Here is a 25,554-nt window from a genome sequence, read left to right as displayed (position 1 = left end):
ATTCAATGAAAAAACAAAATCCAAAGCCCAATTTGGGAAGGTAATTAGAATTCAAGTACTAGTATTAGAAATACTAGTAACTCCTACTTAACTGAGATTATTAAAACCTTTGAGACTTTCATACTATTTACAAACGTGTCTAGGGAAAACAATAAAGTTAACTTTGTATAGGAAAAACTAGGTACAGTATAAAAACAAAATTAGGTTGGAATGCTAAAAGAACAGAATTATTGATCAAAGGATTAGGATCCTATACATTAAGAGTTTTTGAAATGGTACCAACTAATTCTTCTTAGTTGTATTTTTTATTGGTAAAATGGTAGCTTTGCTTTCCATGTATTTATCATTTTGTGTGTTTTACTTTATACTTATTTAAATCTTCTTTTCATCTTCATATTAGGTACACTTCATTTCCAGTTTTTATGCAATTATATATATACTAGAGGCCCGGTGCACAAAATTTGTACACAGAGGGGGGTTGTCCCTCAGCCCAGCCTGTACCCTCTCCAATATGGGATCCCAGTGGGATCGGGCCTAAACGGGCAGTCGGACATCCCTCTCACAATCCAGGACTGCTGGCTCCCAACTGCTTGCCTGCCTGCCTTCCTGATTGCCCCTAACCGCTTCTGCCTGCAAGCCTGATCACCCCCTAACCACTCTGCTGCCAGCCTGTTTGCCCCCAACTTCCCTCCTCTGCCGGCCTGGTCACCCCTAACTGCCCTCTCCTGCAGGGTTGATCACCTCCAACTGCCCTCTCTTGAAGGCTTGGTCCCTCTCAACTGCCCTCCCTTGCAGGCTGGGTGCCTCCCAACTGCCCTCTCCTGCTGGCCATCTTGTATTGGCCATCTTGTGTCCACATGAGGGGCAGGATCTTTGACCACATGGGGGCAGCTATATTGTGTGTTGCAGTGATGATCAATCTGCATATTACTCTTTTATTAGATAGGATAGAGGCCTGGTACAGGGGAGGGGGCCAGCTGGTTTGCCCTGAAGGGTGTCCCTGATCAGGGTGGGGTTCCCTTGGGGTGTGGGGCGGCCTGAGTGAGGGGCCTGTGATGGTTTGCAGGCCAGCCACGCCCCCTGGCAACGCAAGTGGAGGCCCTGGTATCTGGAATTTATTCTCCTGCTACAATTGAAACTTTGTAGCCTGGAGAGGAGCCAAGCCTGGGGCTCCCTCCGAGGCCCACAGCCATTTGTGTTGGGGTTATAATTGAAACTTTGTTGCCTTAAGTGGGTGGGCCTGGCCAGGGTGTGCGGAAAGCTTTGCTTCCCCTGTTGCCACCGGCAACCCTGGCCTGCTCCCTCAAGCTCCATTCTGCTGCCATTTGTTTGAATTTGTTTACCTTCTATAATTGAAACTTTGTAGCTTGAGTGGAGGCTTAGGCCTGGCAAGGGCAGGCGGAAAGCTTGGCTTCCTCTGTTACCTAGGAAACCTTGCTCTCTGTGGCTGTAGCCATCTTGGTTTGGGTTAATTTGCATACTCGCTCTGATTGGATGGTGGGTGTGGCTTGTGGGTGTGTGTCGGAGGTATGGTCAATTTGCATATTTGTCTATTATTAGATAGGATTATTAAATCTTTGGTTTGCTACCTGCAAATGTTTCATACAACATGAAGCCAGATGCAGTTGGGTGAGACAAGGTACAGGCTTAGGGAACTCTCTTATCATTTGGAATTTCCCAGTTGTGACTAGTTCCCTTGCATGGTAGTTTCTTCACTAAGTTAAAGCTCAGGTATTAGCAGTTGTCACCTTTAAAGAATCTTCAGGAAGGTAAAGGGGGATAAATGGTGATGGACGGAGACCTGGCTTGGGATGGTAAACATACAATACAATATATAGATGATGTATTGTGGAACTATATACCTGAAACCTACATAATTTTATTAACCAACGAGAGGCCTGGTGCATGAAAATTCATGCACTGGAGGTGCAGTCCCTCAGCCCGGCCTGCCCCCTCTCACAGTCCAGGAGCCCTCAGGAGCGGGAGGCTATCTGCCTCATCACACCTCTGCTGCTGCCACTGCCAGCAGCACAAGCCTTGGCCAGCCCTGGTTACCTGAGCCTTGGGTGGCCCCAGGCGGCTGGGCAGTCACCATCTGAGGCTTGCCTGTGCCTTGGGCTGGCCCTGGGCAGCTGGTGGGGCTGAGGAGACTGAGGGACTCTGGAGGCAGGTGCGTGGAGCTGCCTGGCCCACCTGGGGACAGGCCCGGCCTTGCCGCATGCTTGCTGCCCCTTCAGGGCTGAGGGGACTGGCACCACCATCTTGTGACTGTGGACGCCACCATCTTTGAGGGCGAGGCAGTCAGTTAGCATATTCCCTCCTTATTGGCTGTGGGTGCTGCCATCTCTGCAACGGGTGAGGGTCAATTAGCATATTCCCTCTTTATTAAATAGGCTGTTACTCCAATACATTTAATAAAAAAAATAAAAATTTAAAAAAAAAGAATCTTCCAGAGATTCTTCTCATTGGGAGATACTGGAAATTCCCAGATCTTTCAGTAATTGTTTTACTCCCATGCCTCCCTCAAAAGTTTGGTGGACAACTTACTTCCTCTTTTCATCAACTGTTGATGAGAGGTACAAATGCATCTAGTCTCTTCACCATAATGCCAGTGTTGCCTAAGACACTCCCTGGCTACAGACTTTCAGTGGCTCCCTGGATAAGGTCCAAACTCCTTTGATTGGCACATAAGGCTGCAGGATCACAAATCTTTTCCAACTCAACTCCATGTCTTCTTAACTCTCTTCATAACTCCTATGTTCTGGCCATCAGGATTGCTCATTTGTAGAGCACACTACACTAATCCTCCCTCCATCCTCAGTTTCTTAAAGGCAGGAGCATTGCGCCTTTCATCTATGTACACCCAGTTTATGTCACACAAGTAGTTCCCAATGCAAGGGGCACAAGTGATAGTTACTGCTTAAAAAATGGGATAACGCAAAGTGATTGCCATTTGAAAAACTGGCAAGTGGTAGCATGCAAAGGAAAATTAGTTTCCCTATGGGGCAGGAGCAGGAGTTAGATTCCTTTACTGAATCAGCAATCACTTACTTCCTGAGAACTCAGTGTTCTTAGTGCTGAAGGAACTCCCCTATGTGTACAATGAAGAAGCTAGAGTATATGATCGCCAGGGTCACTTCCAACTGAAATAGTCCATAATTTCATGCCAAGAAAAATATACTTAACTACATTGGAAATTATGACCACTCTCCATTAAAGAGGATTGTCTTGCATATATGTGGGCTTTCCATGTAGCCTTTATTTCACTTTTATTTGCACTCCTTCCCAATTCTCCCTCCAGAGAAGAAGGAAATGATTTGGGTTTAATGTATCTTCCTTCAGTTTTATTACTTGTTTCATATTTCTGATGAAAGATTTGAAATGACTAGAGAAAAAACAGTCAAATGAAATGCAATTTGGAGATTTATTTCTGGACTTCTTTTTCATATTGTTTGTGCCCCTTATAAGAATGGATAAATAAGAATAGGTGTGTCCATTGAAGTTTGTTTTGTACTGACAAGATAGATGACATTTTCTTTGTGCTACGTCTCCACCTGTGATGATGGTCTATTGATAGTTAGTGATACCTCATTAGGATAGTTCAGACCTGATGTTTATACTCACATCAATTAAAAATCATTGAGTCAAATAGGAATATAATATTAGTCTGTGCAACCATTCATTTAGAGAAAAAAAATAATTTGGTTAATTTTAACATCAGATATAGCAGTTGTTATAGGGAAAAATAAATATTTCTGAGTGCAAATACTTAGACATTAACACAGCCATACTGTTCTCTACAACTCTTTATCTCACAAGCCACCTCAGTCCATTTTCATAGCTTTGGGCCCATGTCTTTTAGCTATGTTCAACTGCTGTTTAGAATATTTTATTAATGACTTGCTAATTTATTGTTTCTACTTACTCAGTGGAAATAAATACTTGCCCCGTGTTGTATTCCTCCCAAACTAAAGCATCTCTCTTGTTTCTTACATCCCCCTCTCCTCTGGTCTCTGGGGCTGGCTTTGACTGCCCTTTACAGAGGACGCCAGAGAGCTGGTGCGAGTGTTGCCCATAACTGACCCTATTGGAGTGCAGGCTTCTGCTTCTGCTATCTAGTTGTTTAGAGGGTTGAGATAAATAAGGAGTATTTAAAAAACAACAACAAAAAACAGAAAACAAAGCACAAGTCTAACAGAGTTAGCAATGTTCCCTTATAGCTGTTATTCGTAACAAGATAATGATAGAAAATTAGAGAATCTGCCACTGATAGTAACAAACCCCAAATCATTAATAACCATTTGGAAATTAGAAGACTGAAAAAAGTTATTGTGAAAAAAATGTGTTTGTTTATGTTTTTAAAAAACTCATTATGCATTCTTATGGGCCTATTAAAAACAGCTATATTTCAATAATAAAATAAGTAATAAAGTAGATATAAAATTTTGGAACTCTAAATTGTGTTTAGCATTCATGAATTATGCTTCTACAGTAAACTGCATCAAGACATAGGGATTGAAGTAAAAGAAATCTTTCATCAGAAAAATTTAACTTCTGAAAATCCCCACCTTTCTCCCCCAGACATCAGCCATTTAGCATCATCAACCTTATTACTTTAAGTAGCAACACACAAATATATATATATCAATTATGTTTAAGTCTTTCCCCAAAAATTCAATGGACATTTTTCTTGTTCAATTTAACTTGAATTTTCAGCAGCAATTAACATCATTAACTAACTCACTTGCTTAATATTTATTTTTTTCTTAGCTCTCATGAAGCCATAGCTTCCTGGGATTCCCCCTATGTCCTTAGCCTTTTCTTCTCAGTTTCTTTTGTAATCTCTTCTTTCTAGAAAATAAAGTTTCACATTTGCCAAATTTTTATTCTTAGACTTTCTTCTTTGCTTTATAAATATTTCCTCTTCAGGTTATCTCATTATGTATAATAAAAGCCTAATATGCTAAGTGTCTGGTCATCCGATAATCAGTTCAACCAATCAAAGCATAATATCCTAATGATATGCTAAGGTCACTCAACCACTCGCTATGATGTGCACTGATCACCAGGGGGCAGATGCTCTGGTTGGTAGGATAGCTTGCTGCTGGGGTCCAGCCGATTGGGACTGAGAGAGATGGGCTGGACACACCCTGGAGCCCTCCTGTGGTCCCTCCCCAGCCCTGATCATGCACCAGTGGTGTTCTTCAGCCTGGCCTGTGCCTTTTCACAACCCGGGACTCCTTGGGGGATGTCAGAGAGCTGGTTTCGGCCTTATCCCACAGGCTAGGCCAAGGGATCTCACTGGTGCACGAATTCATGCACTGGGCCTCTAGTTAACTTATAAAATATACCCGAAATGTGTTTCTTCTTTACTAGATAAGCCCCAGTCTTTCTAACTAGGGATATACTTCATCATCAATCCAGTTCCAAGGGAGAGGGAGCCAGAGGCTGGGTGGAGGTGGGCAAAGGTTGGGTGGGGGGAGAATGGGAGATACTTGCAATAGTGTCAACAATAAAAAAATAAAAAAATTAAATTAAGGATACACACAGAAAAGTAAGAGTCTCCTTAATACCTTCTATTCCATCACCCTACAAATTCATTTCATCACTAAGCTATATCAGTTTTACTTACTAAATATTACTTACTTCTCTATACATCTCCCAAGTTCCAATACTTTGGTTTACCACTTTTCCTCTTGCCTAAACAACTGTGATCACCTCCCACCTGGTCCCCTTGGTTTCTTACACAGGGCCTACTTATCTTAAGTCCATCGTTTGAGAGGTTCTTTTAAAAAGAAAGATTTTAGCATGTTATTCTCCTGCTCAAGCACGCCAATAATTTTGTTACTGTGTGGATTTAAAAAAAATCTTTATCATGAACAATATAGCCCGGTAGTGACCTTCACCTCTCTTTCTCTCCAAGTTAATCGCGCCTTCCAGGCACACTGGCCTGATTTTAGTTCCTGGACTTTTAGTACCTAATTTTCTATCACAGGACCTTTATGTAAGCTCCTCTCTGTAACTAAAACATGTTTTCAGTACCTCCTTCTCTCTCACTATCTTTACCTAATTACTTCATCCTCCAAATTTAATTTTAGCATCTCTTCATTTAGTAAAGCCTTTCTGACCCCACACATCCCCTATGTATCTCTTTGTAACACTGATCACATTCTAATTGGACACTGATGTGTGCGATCTTTCTCAAAATAATGTCTGCCTCTCATTAGACTCCAAGGTCAACAAGGGCAGAGATACTATCTTATTTGGTTCCCTGTTTCATCTCTAAAACCTGGTACACTGACAGAGATGTAGCTATTCAATGCATATTTCATTGGATGAAATAATGACAAAGGGAAAGAAATGTATACATTGTTTGCCACCCAACGCGAGTGGCCCACCCATCAGAGCCCCTTGTTCCAACAGCCCTGTTCGAGAAGGTTACTGGAATGTTGGCTGAAGCAGTGCTGCTTCTGACTGCTGTAGAACGAGCAAGGCAAAGGGAGGACAACAAAGGAAAAAACTCGGAAAGAGAAAATGATGAGACCAATGCTGGGTTGTATAGCTTGGAGACTAGAGCCTAAAACAATCCAGTAGAATAATTCCAGAATTTTTTTTTTTTTTTCAATCATGGCACAGGTTAGAGAAGCTTTTTTAAAAAGACATTTCTTTGTATGTGTTAGTGCTGTATTTGTTTTAAATCTTGTCTTATTTCATATTTAACAGTAGGTTGTTATAAAATGATTGCTAAAGGGAGGCAAGGGTGAGATAAGAGATGCTGCTTATGATGACTCTATCTAATGCCCACAATAGAAAACTTTGGCTTTTTGTATTTCATCAATATGGTCATTAAATATCCCCATTAATGAATCTATTCAAGTTTAATCAAATTAAAGTTTTGAGACTTTTTGACATTATTTACAGGGGGTCAATGTTGAAAAATTCAGCACAATCAAGTGTTAGTAAGCAATCTAAAAGTTTATTTAAAAAATTTATCAGATTGCCTTTATATAAATTATGATGTTTATACATTTGCATGATTGACTGGGATGGCAGAAACTGCAGGTTGTCCCCCGGTATTTCTTTTTTCTTTCTTACATAATAACATAATTTTTATCTGGACATATGACTGCTCACATAGATATTACACTTCCTGATTCTCTTGCAGCTGGGTATAGCTACAGAACTAGTAGCCAACAGCATGTCACTGGAAGTGATATGTGCACATTTCTGATCACATCCTTAAAAGAGGGGTAGGAGTCATGCTCTCCCCCTCACTGACTTTTTACTTTGGCTGCAGTGCCAACAAGGGAATGATGGATAAAACATCTAGGACCATGAGGATGACATATAGTGACAAAACAAAATATAGCCTTGATCTCCTAACCATGTCGAATTCCACGTTTTTATGTTAAAGATAAATAGATGTCTATCTTAGTTTAAGCCACTGGCATTTTGGGTCTCTGTATTACAATAGCAAAACCTACATTCAAAGTAATGTAAAAGATATGTTATTTAATTAAAGAATTTAGAAAGAAAAAGCAAACTAATTTATTTGTTCAGTTGCTGCAAAAACAAGTTTAAGGACCAAGTCTTCTCATTGATAGACTTGTGTACTTTTCTGAATCACAATTATTATTTCCATGTGTTGTTATATCTGAGAGATCACATCATAGTATTTAGAGAAAAGAAAATTAATATTTACTGGAGATTTACATATATTTTAATTTAAACTCTATGCAATTTTGTGATAAGTATTATTAAGATCTACTAGAGGCCCGGTGCACGAAATTCATGCACGGGGTTCCCTCAGCCCAACCTGCACCCTCTACAATCCAGGAGCTCTCAGAGGATATCCTACTGATGGCTTAGGCCTACTCCCCATGGTTCTGTGCTCTCTGCAGGGCCTGGAGGTTTCCCTGCAGCCATGGAGATAAAGCCCCCATGCCCTGCTGTCCACTCTCTGCCTGCTTCCACCATGTGCCATGTGAAGGAAGCCCCAATGCCCTGCAATGTGCTCTGTCTGCCGGGCCTGGGGGCTTCCCAGACACAGACACACTAAGGAAGCCCCCATGCCCTGTTGTCCAGGCTCTGTCTGTAGGGCCTGGGGGTGTTCCCACCGCCACTGCCCACTAAGGAAGCTCCCAAGCCCTGCTGTCTGGGCTCTGTCTGCCATGTCTGGGACTTCCCTGACACTGCCCCACTAAGGAAGCCGCCATGCCCGGCTTTGCAGGGCCTGGCAGCTTCCCGGCTGCCGAGATCAGGAAGCCGCCATGCCCTGCTCTGCTGGCACTGGAGTCTTCCTGATCGCCTCGGCGACCATCGGGAAGATGCCATGCCCTGCTCCTCCACCGGCTCCGTGTGTGCAGGGCCTGGCGGCTTCCCAATCGCCCCGGTGACAGGCCCTGCTTCTCCGCCAGCTCCGTGTGTGCAGGGCCTGGCGTCTTCCTGATCGCCGCGGCGACCATCGGGAAGAGGCTATGCCCTGCTCCTCCTGCCTGCTCTGTGTGCGCAGGGCCTGGTGTCTTCCCGATCGCCCTTTCGACAGGCCCTGCTCCTCCACTGGCTCCATGTGTGCAGGGCCTGGTGGCTTCCCAATCGCCCCGGTGACAGGCCCTGCTCCTCCACTGGCTCCGTGTGTGCAGGGCCTGGCGGCTTCCCACTGCCGCAGCACTAAGGAAGCAACCATGCCCTGCTCTCAGTGCTCTGTTTGCTGGTGGGACAGGCCAGACACTCCAGCAGCAGGGCTGAGGAGACTGGGCGCCGCCATCTTGTGGGTATGGGGGCTGCCATTTTGTCACGGAGTGACACCTAATTTGCATATTACTCTATTATTAGATAGGATAAGTAGTCATTCCTGGAGCAGACATTTCCACACAGGCTTCTCAGATCTCAAAATATATTTTCTTCTTGTTATAATATAACTTTTAAGTTATTGAAAGAGATTCTACAACAATATGAATCAATAACAATATATGAAGGTAGCCTTAAATTGTGTTGTTTTATATTTTTATATTTATTTTTGCATATGTCATCACTAATATGTTGAAATTCTAAGAACTGACTCACTCAAAACATAGAAAAATAAATTTGACAAAAGATAAAATTTTATTCATTTATTTAGATTACTCTTTTAAATCAACTGCTTGGACTCACAACGTAAAAAGAAAAAAGGCAAAGAGAAAAGGGCTTTCCATAATTCTAACAAGCATTTGCTTTGCTCTTTTACCTATCATTTTCTTTGCAAGCTTCAGTGGGAAATTTTGTTTAAGATATGTTATGTACACTGTTTATCACATTCCCCTTTAAATGGCTATTTTGGCTTCCTTTCACAGCACACATTATGAACAATAGAATAAATAAAGTGACCTTTGTGTTTTTTTTTACTACTGAAACTTAAACAGCATAGCAATTTGTTATAATAAGAACTAGATGTTTTCAGCTCAACTACTGACTTCCCTTTTAGATATCTGAAGGTAAAGTATAAAATGCTGCAACTATTTCATAAATGTTGTCTCCTATGATGAATATTTCACAAGCCTTCTATGGTTATGTCACTGAAGTTGTTTCTGTTGTTAATCAAAACTCTATTATTGTCTTCCTCTAACCGATTTTTAAAACTAATATTCTGTAGCCAACTTTATAGGTTTCTTCACCCATCATCAATGTTAAAACCTCCTTTGCTTGACATCTTTGCTATTAAACCTGGGAAAGCCAAATTTTCACATTTTAAACCTATGAAGCTAGAGTGGCTACATTAGAGAATTTTAGCCAAAGGGACAACTTTAGAGCTTTTGTTTTTCCAATTAAAAAAAAACACAAAAGAATAGATATGGTTGGCAATAGACACCTTCTGTGTCCCCCCTCTAGGTATGCCTAAACAAGAATGTGATGTCCATCGTGAAACCATGGGGATATAATTTATTTTTTACTTTACTCAAATTATACTTCAGATTTTATTTTTCCTTCTATGACTAGAATGTGGTATAAAATGCAATTTATTTAGAATGTGAAGGCATAAGTTAAAATCCTTATTCTACTACATAGCTCTGCCATTTGGAGTGTTATTGATTTTGGGGGGCCCAAATTATCACTTCTATAAAAACAGACATTAAAAAAATCTATCTTGTAGAAATGTTATGAAAATTATATAAAGCCTAGCACATTATAAGTGCCCTATATGTGGTAGTTATTATTACTACTTATGTTACAGAAAACCGAAGAAGAACAAAGCAATACCAGAGAGATGGAGTTACATTTATTACGCGCGGGTCCAGAGGAAAATGCCTCTCAAATTCTGGGCCCCAACATGCAGGAATTTTCCCTATTTATATGATTTTACCTTCTTTGTCTCCCAAATATGGAGTGTTTCAGGCCCCTTTTTCAAGTTCTTAAAGAGCCCGTATGTGCTGGGCCTTGAGACCTCAACCAGAGGCCTAGTGTGGTGCCAGCACTGATAACCTTGTCTGAGGAAAGTTTAATGGCCTTACTGAAATGGGAATAGTCTTAGCAAGCAAGAATTTACAGAAGGCAATTAGCAGGATTAAAATTTCAAACAGCAGTTTTCATATAAGATGGATGCTTTTTTAAAAATTACTTTATTGATTAAGGTATCACATATTTGTCCTTAAACACCGCCCCCCCCATTCCCATCCCAAACCCCTATACATGCATGCCCCCACCCCCCTGTTGTCCGTGATCACTGGTTAGGCTCATATGCAAGCACACAAGTCCTTTGGTTGATCTATCTCCCTTATCCCCACCCTCCCCTACCTTCCCTCTGAGGTCTGACAGTCTGATCGATGCTGTTCTTGTTCTTCAGTCTATGTTGTTCATCTTTTCCCCAAATGGGTGAGCTCATGTGATACTAGGAATACACTTATAGGAACTGAAAATGAGACAAGCAATAATGGTTATGCTGAGAGGCAAATGAATCAGTCTCTAGTGAGTTTCTTTCTGGGCCAACAGTTCTTTTGAGTTCCAATTTCTATGTCCAACAGTTCTTTATGTGTACATAACAGCAATGATATTTCAGTTCTGGATGGTGGACAAATGGTGGTAATGCAGGTCTGACCCTTTCTGGTTTGGTCCTGGGCAATCTGTAGTAACGCACAGCTGCTCACTGTTAGTATGGTAAGGCATGGTCAGCGTCTTCCATCTCTGGACTGTTTCTCTTCTGTCTTCATGGCTGGAGCACTCCTGTCAATTCCTCTCTGTTGCAGGAATCCACATGGTCTCGGAGTTGTTTTCTGAAAATATACAAATATATTCTTGACCAAAACTCTTTGAGTCTAGTTCATTGTATACACTAATCTTACCTTTCACACCATTCCAAAGATCTGAGGTATCTACCAACTGCTTACATTAAACTACCATTTGCAACAGCATGGATGGATCTGGAGAGCATTATGCTAAGTGAAATAAGCCAGTCAGCGAAAGATAAATATGACATGATCTCACTCATTTGTGGATTATAATGAACAACATAAACCGATGAACAAAAAAGGTCCAGAGACAGAGAAGCATTGATCAAATGCTCAAACCTCAGAGGGAAGGTTAGGGAGGGTGGGGGTAAGGAGGAGAGATCAACCAAGAGACTTGTATGCATGCATATAAGTATAACCAATGGATACAGACAACAGAGGGTGAGGGTGATGGCAGGATTGGGGGGTGGGGGGGGCAATGGGGAGATAACCACACATTTTAATACCTTAGTCAATAAAAAAAAGAAAATTACAGCACAGAATTGCCATTTTTCTACTTTTGAACCTCAAATCTCAATTGATTTTAAATGACTAAATATTTAAAGAGCAGAAAATCTCTTCAAATGAGGTCCTAGAAACATTCTACTTCCTTCCCACTTATTCCTCCACTATTTTCCTCATTGTTCCTGGATCACACTAGCTAAAACAAAGAATAAAAAAGAATTATATTCACTGAGAATTGTTTGAAAACTAAGTAATAAAGCAATAATCCAAGTGAAAAAAAAATTGCCCTAAAGTCCTTTTAAAGTCTCTCAATGCCTTCCTACTCAAGCAGCCTTCACACTCCTCATCCAAGAAAGAAACAAATTAGACTTTGAAGGGGTCTATGTAAATAGCTATTTATCTTAAGGACTTCAACTTTGCGTAATGAATATCTTTTTTTCTGGTTTGTTTATATTCAGTTAAACTCTTACTTAATAGAAATTGTAGATTTACATGTATTTGTAAGAAATAATAGAGAAAGATCTTGTTTGGTAGTATGTACCTTGTAAGGAATTGGTTCATTTAATCTAACTTGTCAAATTGATGTGTATAGAGTGGTCCACAGTACTCCCTTATCCTTTTTATGTCTGCAGGGTGTGCAGTGATATCTCCTGTTTCATTTGTGACATTTGTCATTTGTACCTTTGTTTTATGATCAATCTTGCTAGAGGTTTGTCAATTTTCTTGATCTTTAAAATAATCCTTTAAAATAATCATCTCCTTGCCCAGCTGTTGTGGCTCAGTGGTTGAGCATGGACCCATGAACCAAGAGGTCACTGAATGGATTCCTGGTCAGGGCACATGCCTGGGTTGTGAGCTCAATCCCCAGTAGGGGATGTGTAGGAAGCAGCTGATCTGTGTTTCTCTTCCTCATTGATATTTCTATGGTGAGAATGTGTATTCTGCTGTTGCTGAATGGAATGTTCTGTATATGTTAATTAGATCCTTGTTGGTTAGATCATTGGAAAATGAGATATAGTGTTTGAGTTTTTCTATATTCTTGTTGACTTTCTGTCCACTATTTCTATCAATTTTGAAAGAGGGGTATTTAACTATAGCTATAGATTTATCTATTTCTCCTATCAATTCTGTTCATCTTTACCTCACATATTTTAAGCTTTTTTGCATACACATTTAGGATTACTGTCTTCTTGGTGGATTGATTCTTTTATCATTACATAATGTTCCTTTCTCACTCTGGTAATTTTCTTTGCTCTCATGTCTACTTAATATTAATATAGCATAACTACTCAAATCAGAGTTTTCAAGTTAGGATATTTTCTAGAGAGAAATAATTTGGGGATTATTTTTTGTGTTCTATGCTATTTATTTATATGCAAGCATAACACTAATAATATGATTATGAAATTGAAAATAGAAGTGATTCAACTAGTTATGCTAGGCTAGAATATTGTAAAATATCTGTATTATTTCCTAATTAATAAAATGTTTTCATCTACATTGTAAGGACTTTTTCTTCTGAGGACACTGCTATTTCATTTTTTTAATTCAATGCTATTGCATTTCTCATATTGAAGTATCATGGTGCCTCCATTTTTAGTGGGAACTCTTGCTCCTTGAATTCTCATCTGTGTCTCAGAATCTCAGAGCTGGTAGTGATCCCAGAGGTTATCTTATGACTAACTTATTTATGAATGTAGTAACTCTATGGCGCACCAATCTATACCTACTACATCTTATTAGTTTTGGAAAGAAATAGCAAGTTTATCTATGTATGTAAAATTACCAACTAGGTAATAGACTATGCAGAACTCTTGTGACCATTGACACAAATTTAGAGAAAAAAGTACAAACTGGTATTATTATTTTCATGTTTTCTTAATTTCCCTCTTCATCTCAGACAGCTACAATATATTCTTTTGAGCTTTAGTATAAAGAAAGTGCAAAAATATTGCTAACAATGTTTTTCTCCATTGCTCCTATCAAAGACTTCTGGAAAAGATTAAAAGGGTAACCACAATGAGATATAATCGTATACCTCTTAGGATTGAAATTATCAGAAAGATTAGAAATAGCAAATATTGGCAAGGATGTGAAGAAAATGGAACCCTTATGCATTGTTGGTGGAAATGTAAATTGGTGCAACCACTATGGGAAACAGTATGGAGGTTCCTCAAAATATTAAAATAGAACTAAGTATATAATCCATTAATTCCACTTCTGGGTATTGATCTGAAGAAAATGAAAACACTAACTGGAAAATATATATGCACCTCCATTGTAGCATTTTTTTACAATAACTAGGACATGGAAAGAGCCTGTGTCCATCTATGGGTGAATGGAAAAAGACAATGTGACATATGTAGATAATGGAATATTATTTACCCATGAAAAAGATTAAAAACAGCCTAAGTGCCCATCAGCAGATGAGTGGATTAAAAAACTGTGGTAGCCGAAACCAGTTTGGCTCAGTGGATAGAGCGTTGGCCTGCGTACTGGGGGGTCCCGGGTTCGATTCCGGTCAAGGGCATGTACCTTGGTTGTGGGCACATCCCCAGTGGGGGGTGTGCAGGAGGCAGCTGGTCGATGTTTCTCTCTCATCGATGTTTCTAGCTCTCTGTCCCTCTCTCTTCCTCTCTGTAAGAAATCAATAAAATATATTTAAAAACAAAACAAAAAAAAAAAAACTGTGGTATATCTACACAATGGAATACTATGCTGTGGTAAAAAAGAAGGAATTCTTACCATTTGAAACAGCATGGATGGAACTGGAGAGCATTATGCTAATAGAAATAAGCCAGTCAGAGAAAAATATCACATGATCTCTCTCATTTATGGTGTATAATGAACAACATAAACTGATCCAGAGACAGAGAAGCATCGATCAGACCATCAAACCTCAGAGAGAAGGTAGGAGAGGGTGGGGTTAAGGGGGAGAGATCAACCAAAGGACTTGTATGCATGCATATAAGCCTAACCAATGGACACAGACAAGAGGGGGGTGAGGGCATGAGTGGGGAATGTGGGGGAGGCAATGGAGGGTTAAGGACACTTATGTAATACCTTGACCAATAAAAAAAAGTAAAAAATAAAATAAAATAAAATAAAATAAAATACAATTAAAAAATAAATAAAAAATAAACATGAGGAAAGAAAAAAAATAAAATCTTGACATTTGTGATAACATGTATGGAACTTGAGGACATTATTCTAAGTGAAATAAGTTAGACAAAGACAATTTACACCTACACTCCTTACTTGACCCCTTCAAAGTTATGCTCTCTGCTCTTAATAAGTGTTCCATGTCTAAGGCTTGCCTTTCCAGCTAGATTTTAAGATTCCTGAAGGTGTTTTCATTTTCTCATATCATTGGGGAATCTTGTAAGATCTTTGTACCTAAGATACAGTCTGCTCATGTTTTTAAATTAAGAGAAAAATAAGACTGTAAAAATGGAGCATACTCTGCTGTACTTCTTGTCTCCCTCAGGACTCACAGCCTCATCTGGTCCCTGCATCTCCATGCAGGAAGTACCTGCTCCAGGAGGGAAGGATGCACTTGTCCAGCCCTGTCCTTGTGGACATCTTAATTAAGGGTGAAATTATATGGACACATGTAATTCCATGGAGAAAATGCTGGGATAGTCAAGTGGTCAAACATTTAGTTTTATCCGTTATGAAGTTGTTATTTTGCTCTCAATCTTTTCTCTGTTTATGCCTTATTTAGTTCTGAGCATTTGAGTAGAAAGAAAGGGTTATTTTGCTTATTATCACTTCCAACTCCTAATGTTTTGCTGCATTAGTCAAAAACTTTGAGATGTAAAATAAAAAAGAGAACAGGTTGGCGGTTCCCAGAAGCTAGGGATGGGATTGGGAGAAATGAATAAAGGTGGTTGAAAGGTACAAATTTTCAATTATAAAATAAAGTCATAGGGATGTAATGCACAGCATGGTGACCATAGTTAATGATATTTTACTGCATAATTGAAAGTTGCTAAAAATGTAAAAAAATTCTCACTACAAGAAAAAAATTTAATTATGTATGGTGATGGGTGTTAACTATACCTATTGTGGTGGTCATTTCAACAAATCAATATATACTACCACTGAATCATTACATTGTACATCTACAAGCAATAATGTTATATGCCTATTATATCTCAATTTAAAAAAGGGTAATTATTGCTAATATAAAAGTTTCACATCTTTATTTATAAAATAGGTTTCATTCAATATCAATATTCAGCCACATAAGTGCTCATAATAATGCTGCAACTTAAATAAACTTGATTTAATCCAAATAATAAACATTTCCATGTCAAACATATAGGCCCTAAACAACTTCTCAATGTTTATAGTATGAATTATTAAGTTTTATATCCAGGTACTTTTTGAAATGCCTACTTCTTTCTTCTCTCTCATTCTACTATAGTCTTATATAAATTCCCAAAATACATAACCGGGTCATGATTCATGATTCATCCATGCCTTTAAGCAATTTGTTCAGTTAATCCAGAATGTTCATTGTATGCATCTGCTCCATACAGTCTTTCCTGGCCATTTCTTTTTTTGTGGAATTGAGCCATCTACCTTTTGCCCACTCTGCTTCTAACCCATAGTGACTTTCTATCATAGTACCCAGAACTCAATGTGTTGCCCATATGTAATTGTATGACTGTGAATTCCTTGAAGGCAGAGCTTGCTGTTCTCTCTCTCTCTCTCTCTCTCTCTCTCTCTCTCTCTCTCTCTCTCTCTCAGCGCTAAGAGCTCCACATAGCCCACAGCAGTAAATAGATTAATATTGGGTTTTTCTCTATACTATATAGCTATAGATTGAGAAAAGGACTTACATTCCCTCCCCAACTTCTATTTTTAATGAACTATTCTTGGCACAAAATATTATATTATTTTTAGGTGTAAAACATAGTGATTTGACATTTTTATGTCTTAAAGATGTGCTCACCACAGCAAGGCCTCTCCCAGCAAGGCCTCTCTCAGCAGAACTTAGAAAACACAGTTAGCCCTAAGTCACTGGACTATTTGAGGCACTCAGATTACTGAAAAATGAGGAAATAGAGTAACACAAGTGTCTGTTTGTTCAATCCAGCCATTTAATTTATGAGACTATGTATTGGCAATATGTCTAATTTTATTTTGAAATCATTTCAAAAATCTTAATTAGGAACTTTTGTTCCATAATCCTCTCCCCACCAATGGCTTTGTTTCGTTAGCCTATCTCCTTGGCTACAACCATCTATGTCTCAAGTCAATTTGGTTCCATCAAAAGCTTCACAAAACACAATTTTAAAAGATGCTGGTCTTTGTAATAGGCTATGCCATCAATAGGAGAACAGTTAAGTTCTACTTGCCTCCTCCAAAATTAGGGAAATAAAGTAGACATATAGTTACTCTATAGTTGAAAGAGAAAAAAAAAAAAGCTGAGATGCATATTTTCTTTTACTTTTCACAGAAATAAAATAATCCTATCCCATTTCTAACCCTTAAGTTGAAGAACCAGAGTCATTATTTTATTAAACACTAGTTGCCTGGTGCACGAAATTCGTGCATGGGATGTGGGGGGTTCCTTCAGTCCAGCCTGCACCCTCTACAATCTGGGACCTCTTGGGGGATCCCTGTGAGATCATGCCTAAACCGGCATTTGGACGTCCCTCTTGCAATCTGGGACTGCTGGCCCCTAACTGCTCTCCTGCCTGCCTGCCTGGTCGCCCCTAACCCCTCTGCCTATCTGCCTGATCTCCCCCAATGGCCCTCCCCTGCTAGCCTGATCTTGCCCCCAACTGCCCTCCCTTGCTGGCCTGATCTTGTCCCTAACTGTTGGCCTGATCTTGTCCCTAACTGCTCTCCCCTGCTTGCCTGATCACCCCTAACTGCCCTCCCCTGCCAGGCTGATCTCACCCCCAACTGCCCTCCCCTGCTGGCCTGATCTTGCCCCCAACTTCCCTCCCCTGCTGGCCTGATCTTACCCCCAACTGCCCTCCCCTGCCAGCCTGATCTCTCTCCCAACAGCCCTCCCCTGCTGGCCTGATCTCGCACCTAACTGCTCTCCCCTGCCAACCTGATTGCCCCTACTGCCTCTGCCCTGCTGGCCTGATCTCGCCCCTAACTGTCTCTGCTTCGGCCCACACCACCATGGCTTTGTCCAGAAGGAAGTTGGATGTCCGGAAGATGGCTGGTCAACCTGGTCTAATTAGCATATTACCCTTTTATTAGTATAGATAGATTATATAGGATAGGATTGCTTAAATGGGGGAGAGGGGAGGAGAAGCCTTTTTCAGCAGGAGGAGATGCTCTTGGCAGACAAAAATACATAATCTCTATATCTGGACTGATAGCCAGCCATATGCACTATGCTGCCAAACTGGTCATTAAAAAAATTGAACCACTTTCTTACACCTTATACCAAACAGCTGTTGCCCTTAAACCCCCTCTTCAGCCCCCACCTAAGATTCTGCCTTCGCAGTTCACCCAGATTAGGTTCTGATTGGTTGGTTTCTATGCCAGTCAGTGTCTCCAGGCCTATCTCAGGGCCTGATCAGAGAGGCAGGGCTTATTAGCAGCCCCTGTGGTTGCTGGCAAGGCCCAGAGAGAAAGAGAGGCAAGGGCTGATCAATAGCTGCCACAGAGGCTGCGGATCAGACCCTGCTTCTCTCTTCAGGCCTGTCCCTAGGCCTGATCCGCAGCCCCTTTGGCAGTCAGCACTAGGTTTCTGTGCCTGCAGTGGTGGAAGTCAGTGCTGGGTCACTAAGGCAACCCAGCACTGACTGTAGGACTGACTTCCGCAGCACCAACCAAGCACTGACTGCCACGGGGGCTGTGGATCAGACCCTGCTTCTCTCTCCTGGCCTCTCTCCAGGCCTGATCTGCAGCCCCCTCAGCAGTCAGTGCTGGGTTGCCATGGCACCCACAGTGCTGACTGCAGGACTGACTTGCAGTGTTCGGTCATCCGTTCTGTCATTTTGGACGTTACGGACCCTGGCTCTTTATATAGCTAGATCATATATTTTACAAAATTTAATTAAAACAATTTCAGTGTTATTATTGACATGCTATAATGTTCTTTTGTAATTAATAAGTATTTAAGTAAAGTTGCTCATCCAAAAGCAAAGACTTGTTTCTTGCATCTATTTTTCTATTACCATAATAATTGTTTTTTAGGCAAACCCTGATGTTTTGTATGAGTCTTTAAAAATGGTAACAGTATTATTGAAGATTACTCGGTATTTACTCCAACTAATAATTTATTATTATATTGCACTAAGATGAGTTTCTATGTGAATAACTGAACTATATGTCCTTTTCATTTGAAAACAGAATGACATGGAAGAATTTGATGATATTCTCACATCCATATTCAAACAAGAGATACCAAATTATAAGTTCCAATCTCTTCAAACTGAAATCTACCCTCAAAAAGAATGTGAGTACTTCACAATTGCATCAATTAATTTTTAATGTCATACTTCAGTGTATGTCAGTTGGTAGTAAATTTTATAGCTAAGTATATTTGAATTGCTGATCAGATATTTTAGAAAATTCCCATCACTTTGAGAGAGAGCACACTATTACAAAACTTCTGAAGGTCAATTTGGCAATTATTATTTTTTTTTTTATCACAGCCCTAAAATGTGCATTAAAAAACCCCACAAAAAACAGTAAATCTACTTTCTAGATTTTTATGCTAAGGAAATATTTCAAAAAGTACACTTATGATAGAGACTGTTCATCAACAATTATAACATTGTATATAATTACAAAAAATGGAAGTAACTTAATCTTCACAAGATAGATAATTAATTAAATGATTTTTGGTGCATTCATTAAAACAACTGTAAGAAATAAATTTTATTTTGCCTGGCTGATGTGGCTCAGGGGTTGAGTGTCAACCTATGAACCTGGAGGTCAGGGTTTGATTCCATGGTGTGATTCCCGGTCAGGGCACATGCCCTGGTTGCGGCTCGATCCCCAGTGTGGGGCATGCAAGAGGCAGCCCATCAATGATTCTCACTCATCATTGAAGTTTCTATCTCTCTTCCTCTCTGAAATCAATAAAAATATATTAAAAAAATAAATTTTTATTTTAAATTGATAGGTTGGCTGGAATGATGCTCTCATATATACTTAATTCAATGAAAGTAGCGTATATAGCAGTAAAACACAATCATCTTCAAAAAAGTACATATGTTTTCTCTGGGCGGTATAGCTCAGTTGGTTGAGCTTTATCCCATGCACTGAAATGTCACCCATTCAATTCCCAGGTTGGGGGCCTGATCCCCAGCAGGGGGCATGCAGGAGACAGTTGACCAATGTTTAGCTCTCACATAGTTTTTTTCTCTCTCTCCCCCTCTCCTGTTCTCTCTCTCTAGAGTCAGTAGAAACATTTAAAAAACAAATGAAAATAAAAGGTATATATGTTTAATAGCATATATGTTTATATCTATAAATTGTTGATCTGGACAGACATGCACCTGTTAGCATTAGTTGTGTTTGAGGTTGTAAAATTTCCGGGATTACATTTTTTAAAAATTTTACTTAATCTGTATTTTCTAAAGACTATGTATTATATGTATGATGAAAATAATGTGTGTGTGTGTTTGTGTGTGTGTGTGTGTGTGTGTGTGTATCAAGAAAAGTATATTTAGGATGTACTACCAAAACACACACTTCTAAATGATATCATGAGCTCAGTAGTATATATTCAAAATTGTTCCTGCATTGTTTGTTGACATACTTTCTATAGTTCCCTTACATATATGCCCAGTATGTGCCAAACACTGTGATAGATATGGAATGTTGAGTAAAACAGGAGTGGAGCTAAAGAATATGAAAGTTCTACTATAGGCATAGTAAGGACTAATGAGCAGAGGATTTTTTTCTGTGGGGCCCCTGTCTACTCCAAGCATTTCTGTCTTCAGGCTGGCAGGCTTTGGGGCAGCAATGCATATATTTTAACTATGTATACTTTACTTAGATTAGATTAGGATGGAAAAGGAACATGACATAATTCCTCATTTAAAGCACATAATTTAATTGGAGAAGTGAGATAATATATGTTATAACAGAAAGAAGTAATGTGCTAAACTTTGTGGAACTCATGATATTGACGATAGAATTTTAGAGAAAATATACCTTATTGTTCAGGACCTGCTTCATAAAGGAGTTTTTATTTTACTTATGTCTTAAATGATGGATAGGATTTTAGTGAGGAAGAAAGGAAACAGAAAATGGAGTTATGACACCATTTTTATGAATTCCCTCAGCATTTTATTTATATAGGTTTGTGGAAAGAGAATTGTAGGGTTGAACAGGATAGAATGGTTGTAGTCTTTCATTTTTATTGGTAAAGAATTCTAGATAAATTTAAAAGTGCTTCTCAGTGTGTTGTTTAGGTTGTGAAATAAGAATTTTAGAATTGGGCCCTGGCCACTTTGACTCAGTGATTGGAATGTCGGTCCATGGACCCAAGGGTCACGGGTTCAATTCCCAGTCAAGGGCACATACCTCAATTTCAAGGTTCCCTGCCCCTGGTGGGGTGTCCTATGGGAAGCAACCAATGGATGTGTCTCTCTTATATTGATGTTTCTATCTCTCCCCTTCCCTTCCTCCCTTCCACTCTCTCTAGAAACCTATGGAAAAAATATCCTCAGGTGAGGATATTATATATATATAATATTTTTTCCATGAATTTTAGAGTTGGAATGGATGGATTAGCTTGGTACCTTATTTTAATAGAAAAAGAATTCTGAATGGGTTACATCAGAGCCCCTGAAAATGTGGATCTGACTCAGTAGGTCTGGGGCACAGTCTGGGCTTGTACTTTTCCAACAGGCTCCCAGGTAAAAGCTGATGCTAGGCCTCAGACTTCTTGAGCATCAAGGGCTTACAGTGGTGGTTCTCAGCCTTGGCTGCACAGTATAATCAACATTGGTCCTTTTAAAGTCTCCATGCCAAGCCACACCTTATAGCAAGAAGAATCGGGGGGAGTTGGGTCCCAGCTCTCAGTGCTTTTTAAAGTTTCCCAGGTGATCCTAATTGGCAACCAAATTTACCAGCCCCGAGTTGCTTCGGTGTATTACAGACCAGCCAAACAACCCATCCTCATGCTGACCTTTGACATAGAGAAAATATTATTCTCTTTTTGCAACGGTTAGAAAGTTAGTAGTATATAAAATTTTGAACCATTACTAGAATTAAATGATTATTTTGTACTTGACAAAATTTTTTATGAATCAGTCACATTTTAGCAGAAGCTAGAAATGGGAAGTTCAATACAAGCTAAGTAATCCACTCAGAAACCTTATTTGGATATTGCTATATAATAGTTGCTTTTAAACCTATAAAAGAACAAATGACTGTTATAACATTAGGCTCTAATTCCTAGTTGAAGTACAAAATGACATGATACAAATTGCATAGTAAAAATATGCAAGATGAACATGAACATGTTTTGCTGGCCGTCTTGACCCTATAATCTTTCATCAATGTCAGCTTCAGAATACCTGGTCTTTAAGACTTTGCATTTTCATTTTCATAATTTTCAAGGTGAATCTATGATAGGGGTTGATATGTCTTTATACATAAAGTAAAGTTAGTTGAGGGAGGAGAAAGTTTAGGAAAGAAATGGTAAATTGTTGAGGAATTTCTACAGAAATACCACTAGAGGCATTCTGAGAGAGAAATTCAGCAAACGATGATCAGGTGTAATTTCAGATGTCTGTCCCTCAGGACAGTTCTTCAATGTTTTGGTGAAATGTTGTTGTTTTTTAATTAATTACTCTATATTTTAGCGGAAATAAATTGGAGGTTAGGAAACTTGGAGAGATGGTAGTCATAAAGAATTGACCTTGAGCATTGACCTGCCCTAAGGATGAGCCTTGGCATTATTCACAGATGCATATAGTTCTTTAAATGTCTGGAACTAAATGATATTTGAGTCAATATTGTCTATCTTACTATTTCCCCATCCTCTTTTCTTTTCCAAGTTGTTTTTAATAAGTTATGAGTTCGGTTTATTGTTATTTTATTTAAAACTAGAGGCCTGGTGCACAAAATTTGTGCACTGAGGAGGGGGGCTGTCCCTCAGCCTAGCCTGCACACTCTTGCAGTCCGGGACCCCTTGGGAGATGCCTGCCTGCTGGCTTAGGCCCACTGCCATGGGCCTGAGTCAGCAGGTGGACATCCCTCTCGCAGTCTGGGACCCCTCGCTCCTTACTGCCTGCCTGCTCACTGCTCCTTACCACTTGGCTCACTGCTCCTTAGTGCTGCCACAGAGGTGGGAGAGGCTCCCGCCACCAGCACTGCACTGGCCAGCCATGAGCCTGACTTCTAGCTGATCAGCACGCCCCCCCCCCCCGCCCCCGTGGGAGCACACTGACCACCAGGGGGCAAGTCCTGCATTAAGCGTCTGCCCCCTGGTAGTCAGTGTGCATCATAGCGACTTGTCGTTCTGGTCGTTCCACCATAATGGTCACTGAGGCTTTTATTATATAGATAAGTAAAATGCTATTCCATGGCATTATGTCTTTTTCATTTTCATTCCTGTCTAGTCAACAAACTTCTTCATTTGACTTTTTTCCACCCTAGGCAGGCAAATTTGGAGGGGAAGTGGTGGGAAGTGGCAGAGAAAAGCTATAAATATTCTCTTTCTTTGAAATGCTTCATTATTGATTTTAAAACACATTTTCCATTGGTAAGAATTTTCCATAGAAAAACATTCTCCCTGGGGGAAGAATAATAAAAGGTTTTCAGATAAACTTGATATATTAATGTAATATAGAACTTTTGAATACAAGTCATAGAAATAATTCATGCACAACTTTCTAGTATATGAATCATCAGGGACTGTGAAATCAATATAAGGGATTGTAACAGGCACTTTTTTTTTATACTGATACATGTGATACTGAAATAAAAAATATATCTAAATGCATTCCTTAAAGTAAAAGTATGATTTTGATCAACTTCCACTTTGGTTGTAGATTTACTTATAAACCCACGTGATTTGGGTCAGCATGAAATCAGTGACAATGCCCCCAACTTGGTATGGCAACAAGGCATAAAAGCACAAGTGGTCAAGCACAGTTGTTTTAAGCCATTTTAGTAGTTTCCTGTTATTGCAGAAGGTACATGAATCTTCAAAGCCTTCCAAAGCCTGGGTTGTGCAGATAATTTCCTGTCTTGGAAAGGAAAAGTAAATAGTTCAATTTGTTTTTAAAAGAAGCTATATTTGCTAGTTCAATTATTGCATGTGGCAGTTTTTAAAAAAAGGAAAGTAGGTTACTTTGAGGCAGATTATTTACCTTCACCCAGAAAGGAGAACAGGCTTTGAAAAGCCCACACCAACATCTAGAAAAGTATGTCAAAGCCTATATGCATTCGGTAGCAAGCTTAATCTGAAAGAGAACAGCATACGATCATCAGTCCAGTGATATGTGAAAGTATTGACTCAGATTATTACTTCCTAATATGTCTACAAAATGTAGAGCATTCACTAGATATTCATACATACATAGTAGTGACTATAGGTCTAAGGTTTATGTTAAATTTGTAATAGCTTTACTTTCACAGAAAATATAACCCATTTGCTATCTGAGTAGAGGAGAATGGAAAGCCATTGTGTTGTCTCTTTTTATATCATCAAACTAGAGGCCCAGTACACAAAATTTGTGCACGGGGGGAGGGGGGTGTCCCACAGCCCAGCCTGCACCCACTCCACTCTGGGACCCCTCTCACAATCCAGGACTGCTGGCTCCCAACTGCTCGCCTGCCTGCCTTCCTGATTGCCCCTAACCGCTTCTGCCTGCCAGCCTGATCACCACCTAACCACTCCCCAGCCAGCCTGATTGATGCCTAACTGCTCCCCTACCAGCCTAGTCACCCCTAACTGCTCTCCCCTGCAGGCCGGGTAACCCCTAAATGCCCTCCCCTACAGGCCTGGTCCCCCTCAACTGCTCTCCCCTGCAGGCCTGGTCCCCCTCAACTGTCCTTCCCTGCAGGCCCTGGTCACCCCTAACTTCCCTCCTCTGCCAGCCTGGTCACCCCTAACTGCCCACCCCTACAAGCTTGATTGCCTCCAACTGCCCTTCCTTGCAGGCCTGGTCCCTCCCAACTACCCTCCCCTGCTGGCCATCTTGTGGTGGCCATCTTGTGTCCACATGGGGGCAGGATCTTTGATCACATGGGGGCAGCCATCTTGTGTGTTGGAGTGATGGTCAATCTGCATATTACTCTTTTATTAGATAGGATAGAGCCCTGGTGCACGGGTGGGGGCTGGCTGGTTTGCCCTGAAGGGTGACCTGGATCAGGGTGGGGGTTCCCTTGGGGTGTGGGGTGGCCTGGGTGAGAGTCCTGTGGTGGTTTGCAGGCCGGCCACACCCCTTGGTGATCCAAGAGGAGGCCCTGGTATCTGGGATTTATTTATCTTCTACAATTGAAACTTTGTAGCCTGGAGCAGAGCCAAGCCTTCTGCTCTCTCTATGGCAGCAGCCATTTCTGTTGGGATTTATTTATCTTCTATCATTGAAACTTTGTAGCATTGAGTGGAGGCCTGGGCCAGCAAGGGCAGGCAGAAAGCTTGGCTTCCTCCATTGCCAGGGAAACCCAAGCCTCTTTCCTGCTCTCTCCATGGCTGCAGCCATCTTGGTTGGGTTTATTTGCATATTCGCTCCTGATTGGCTGTTGGGTGTGGCTTGTGGGTGTAGTGGAGGTATGGTCAATTTGCATATTACCCTTTTATTAGATAGGATGATTTAATCATACAGACAAATAGAGAACAATCTTTTACCCACAACTTACCTTTGCAAAAACTCTTAACATTTTGTCATGATTTGCTTCA

The 25,554-nt window shown here is 40.3% G+C and overlaps 1 protein-coding gene across 1 annotated transcript in view; it reads left to right on the top strand.

The window, feature by feature from the left end:
- The window catches only part of BANK1 (B cell scaffold protein with ankyrin repeats 1), a 270,703-nt gene that overhangs the window by 63,770 nt on the left and 181,379 nt on the right, over positions 1 to 25,554 (top strand). The window contains exon 5 of the mRNA XM_008156647.3: positions 19,035 to 19,140. Coding sequence (XP_008154869.3) covers positions 19,035 to 19,140 — 106 coding nt within the window. The remainder of the gene's footprint in view (positions 1 to 19,034; positions 19,141 to 25,554) is intronic.

Source organism: Eptesicus fuscus, chromosome 2, assembly GCF_027574615.1.
Source record: "Eptesicus fuscus isolate TK198812 chromosome 2, DD_ASM_mEF_20220401, whole genome shotgun sequence".
Lineage (NCBI taxonomy): Eukaryota > Metazoa > Chordata > Mammalia > Chiroptera > Vespertilionidae > Eptesicus > Eptesicus fuscus.
Note: the sequence above shows the minus strand (reverse complement) of the source record. Positions and strands in the feature narration are given on the sequence as shown.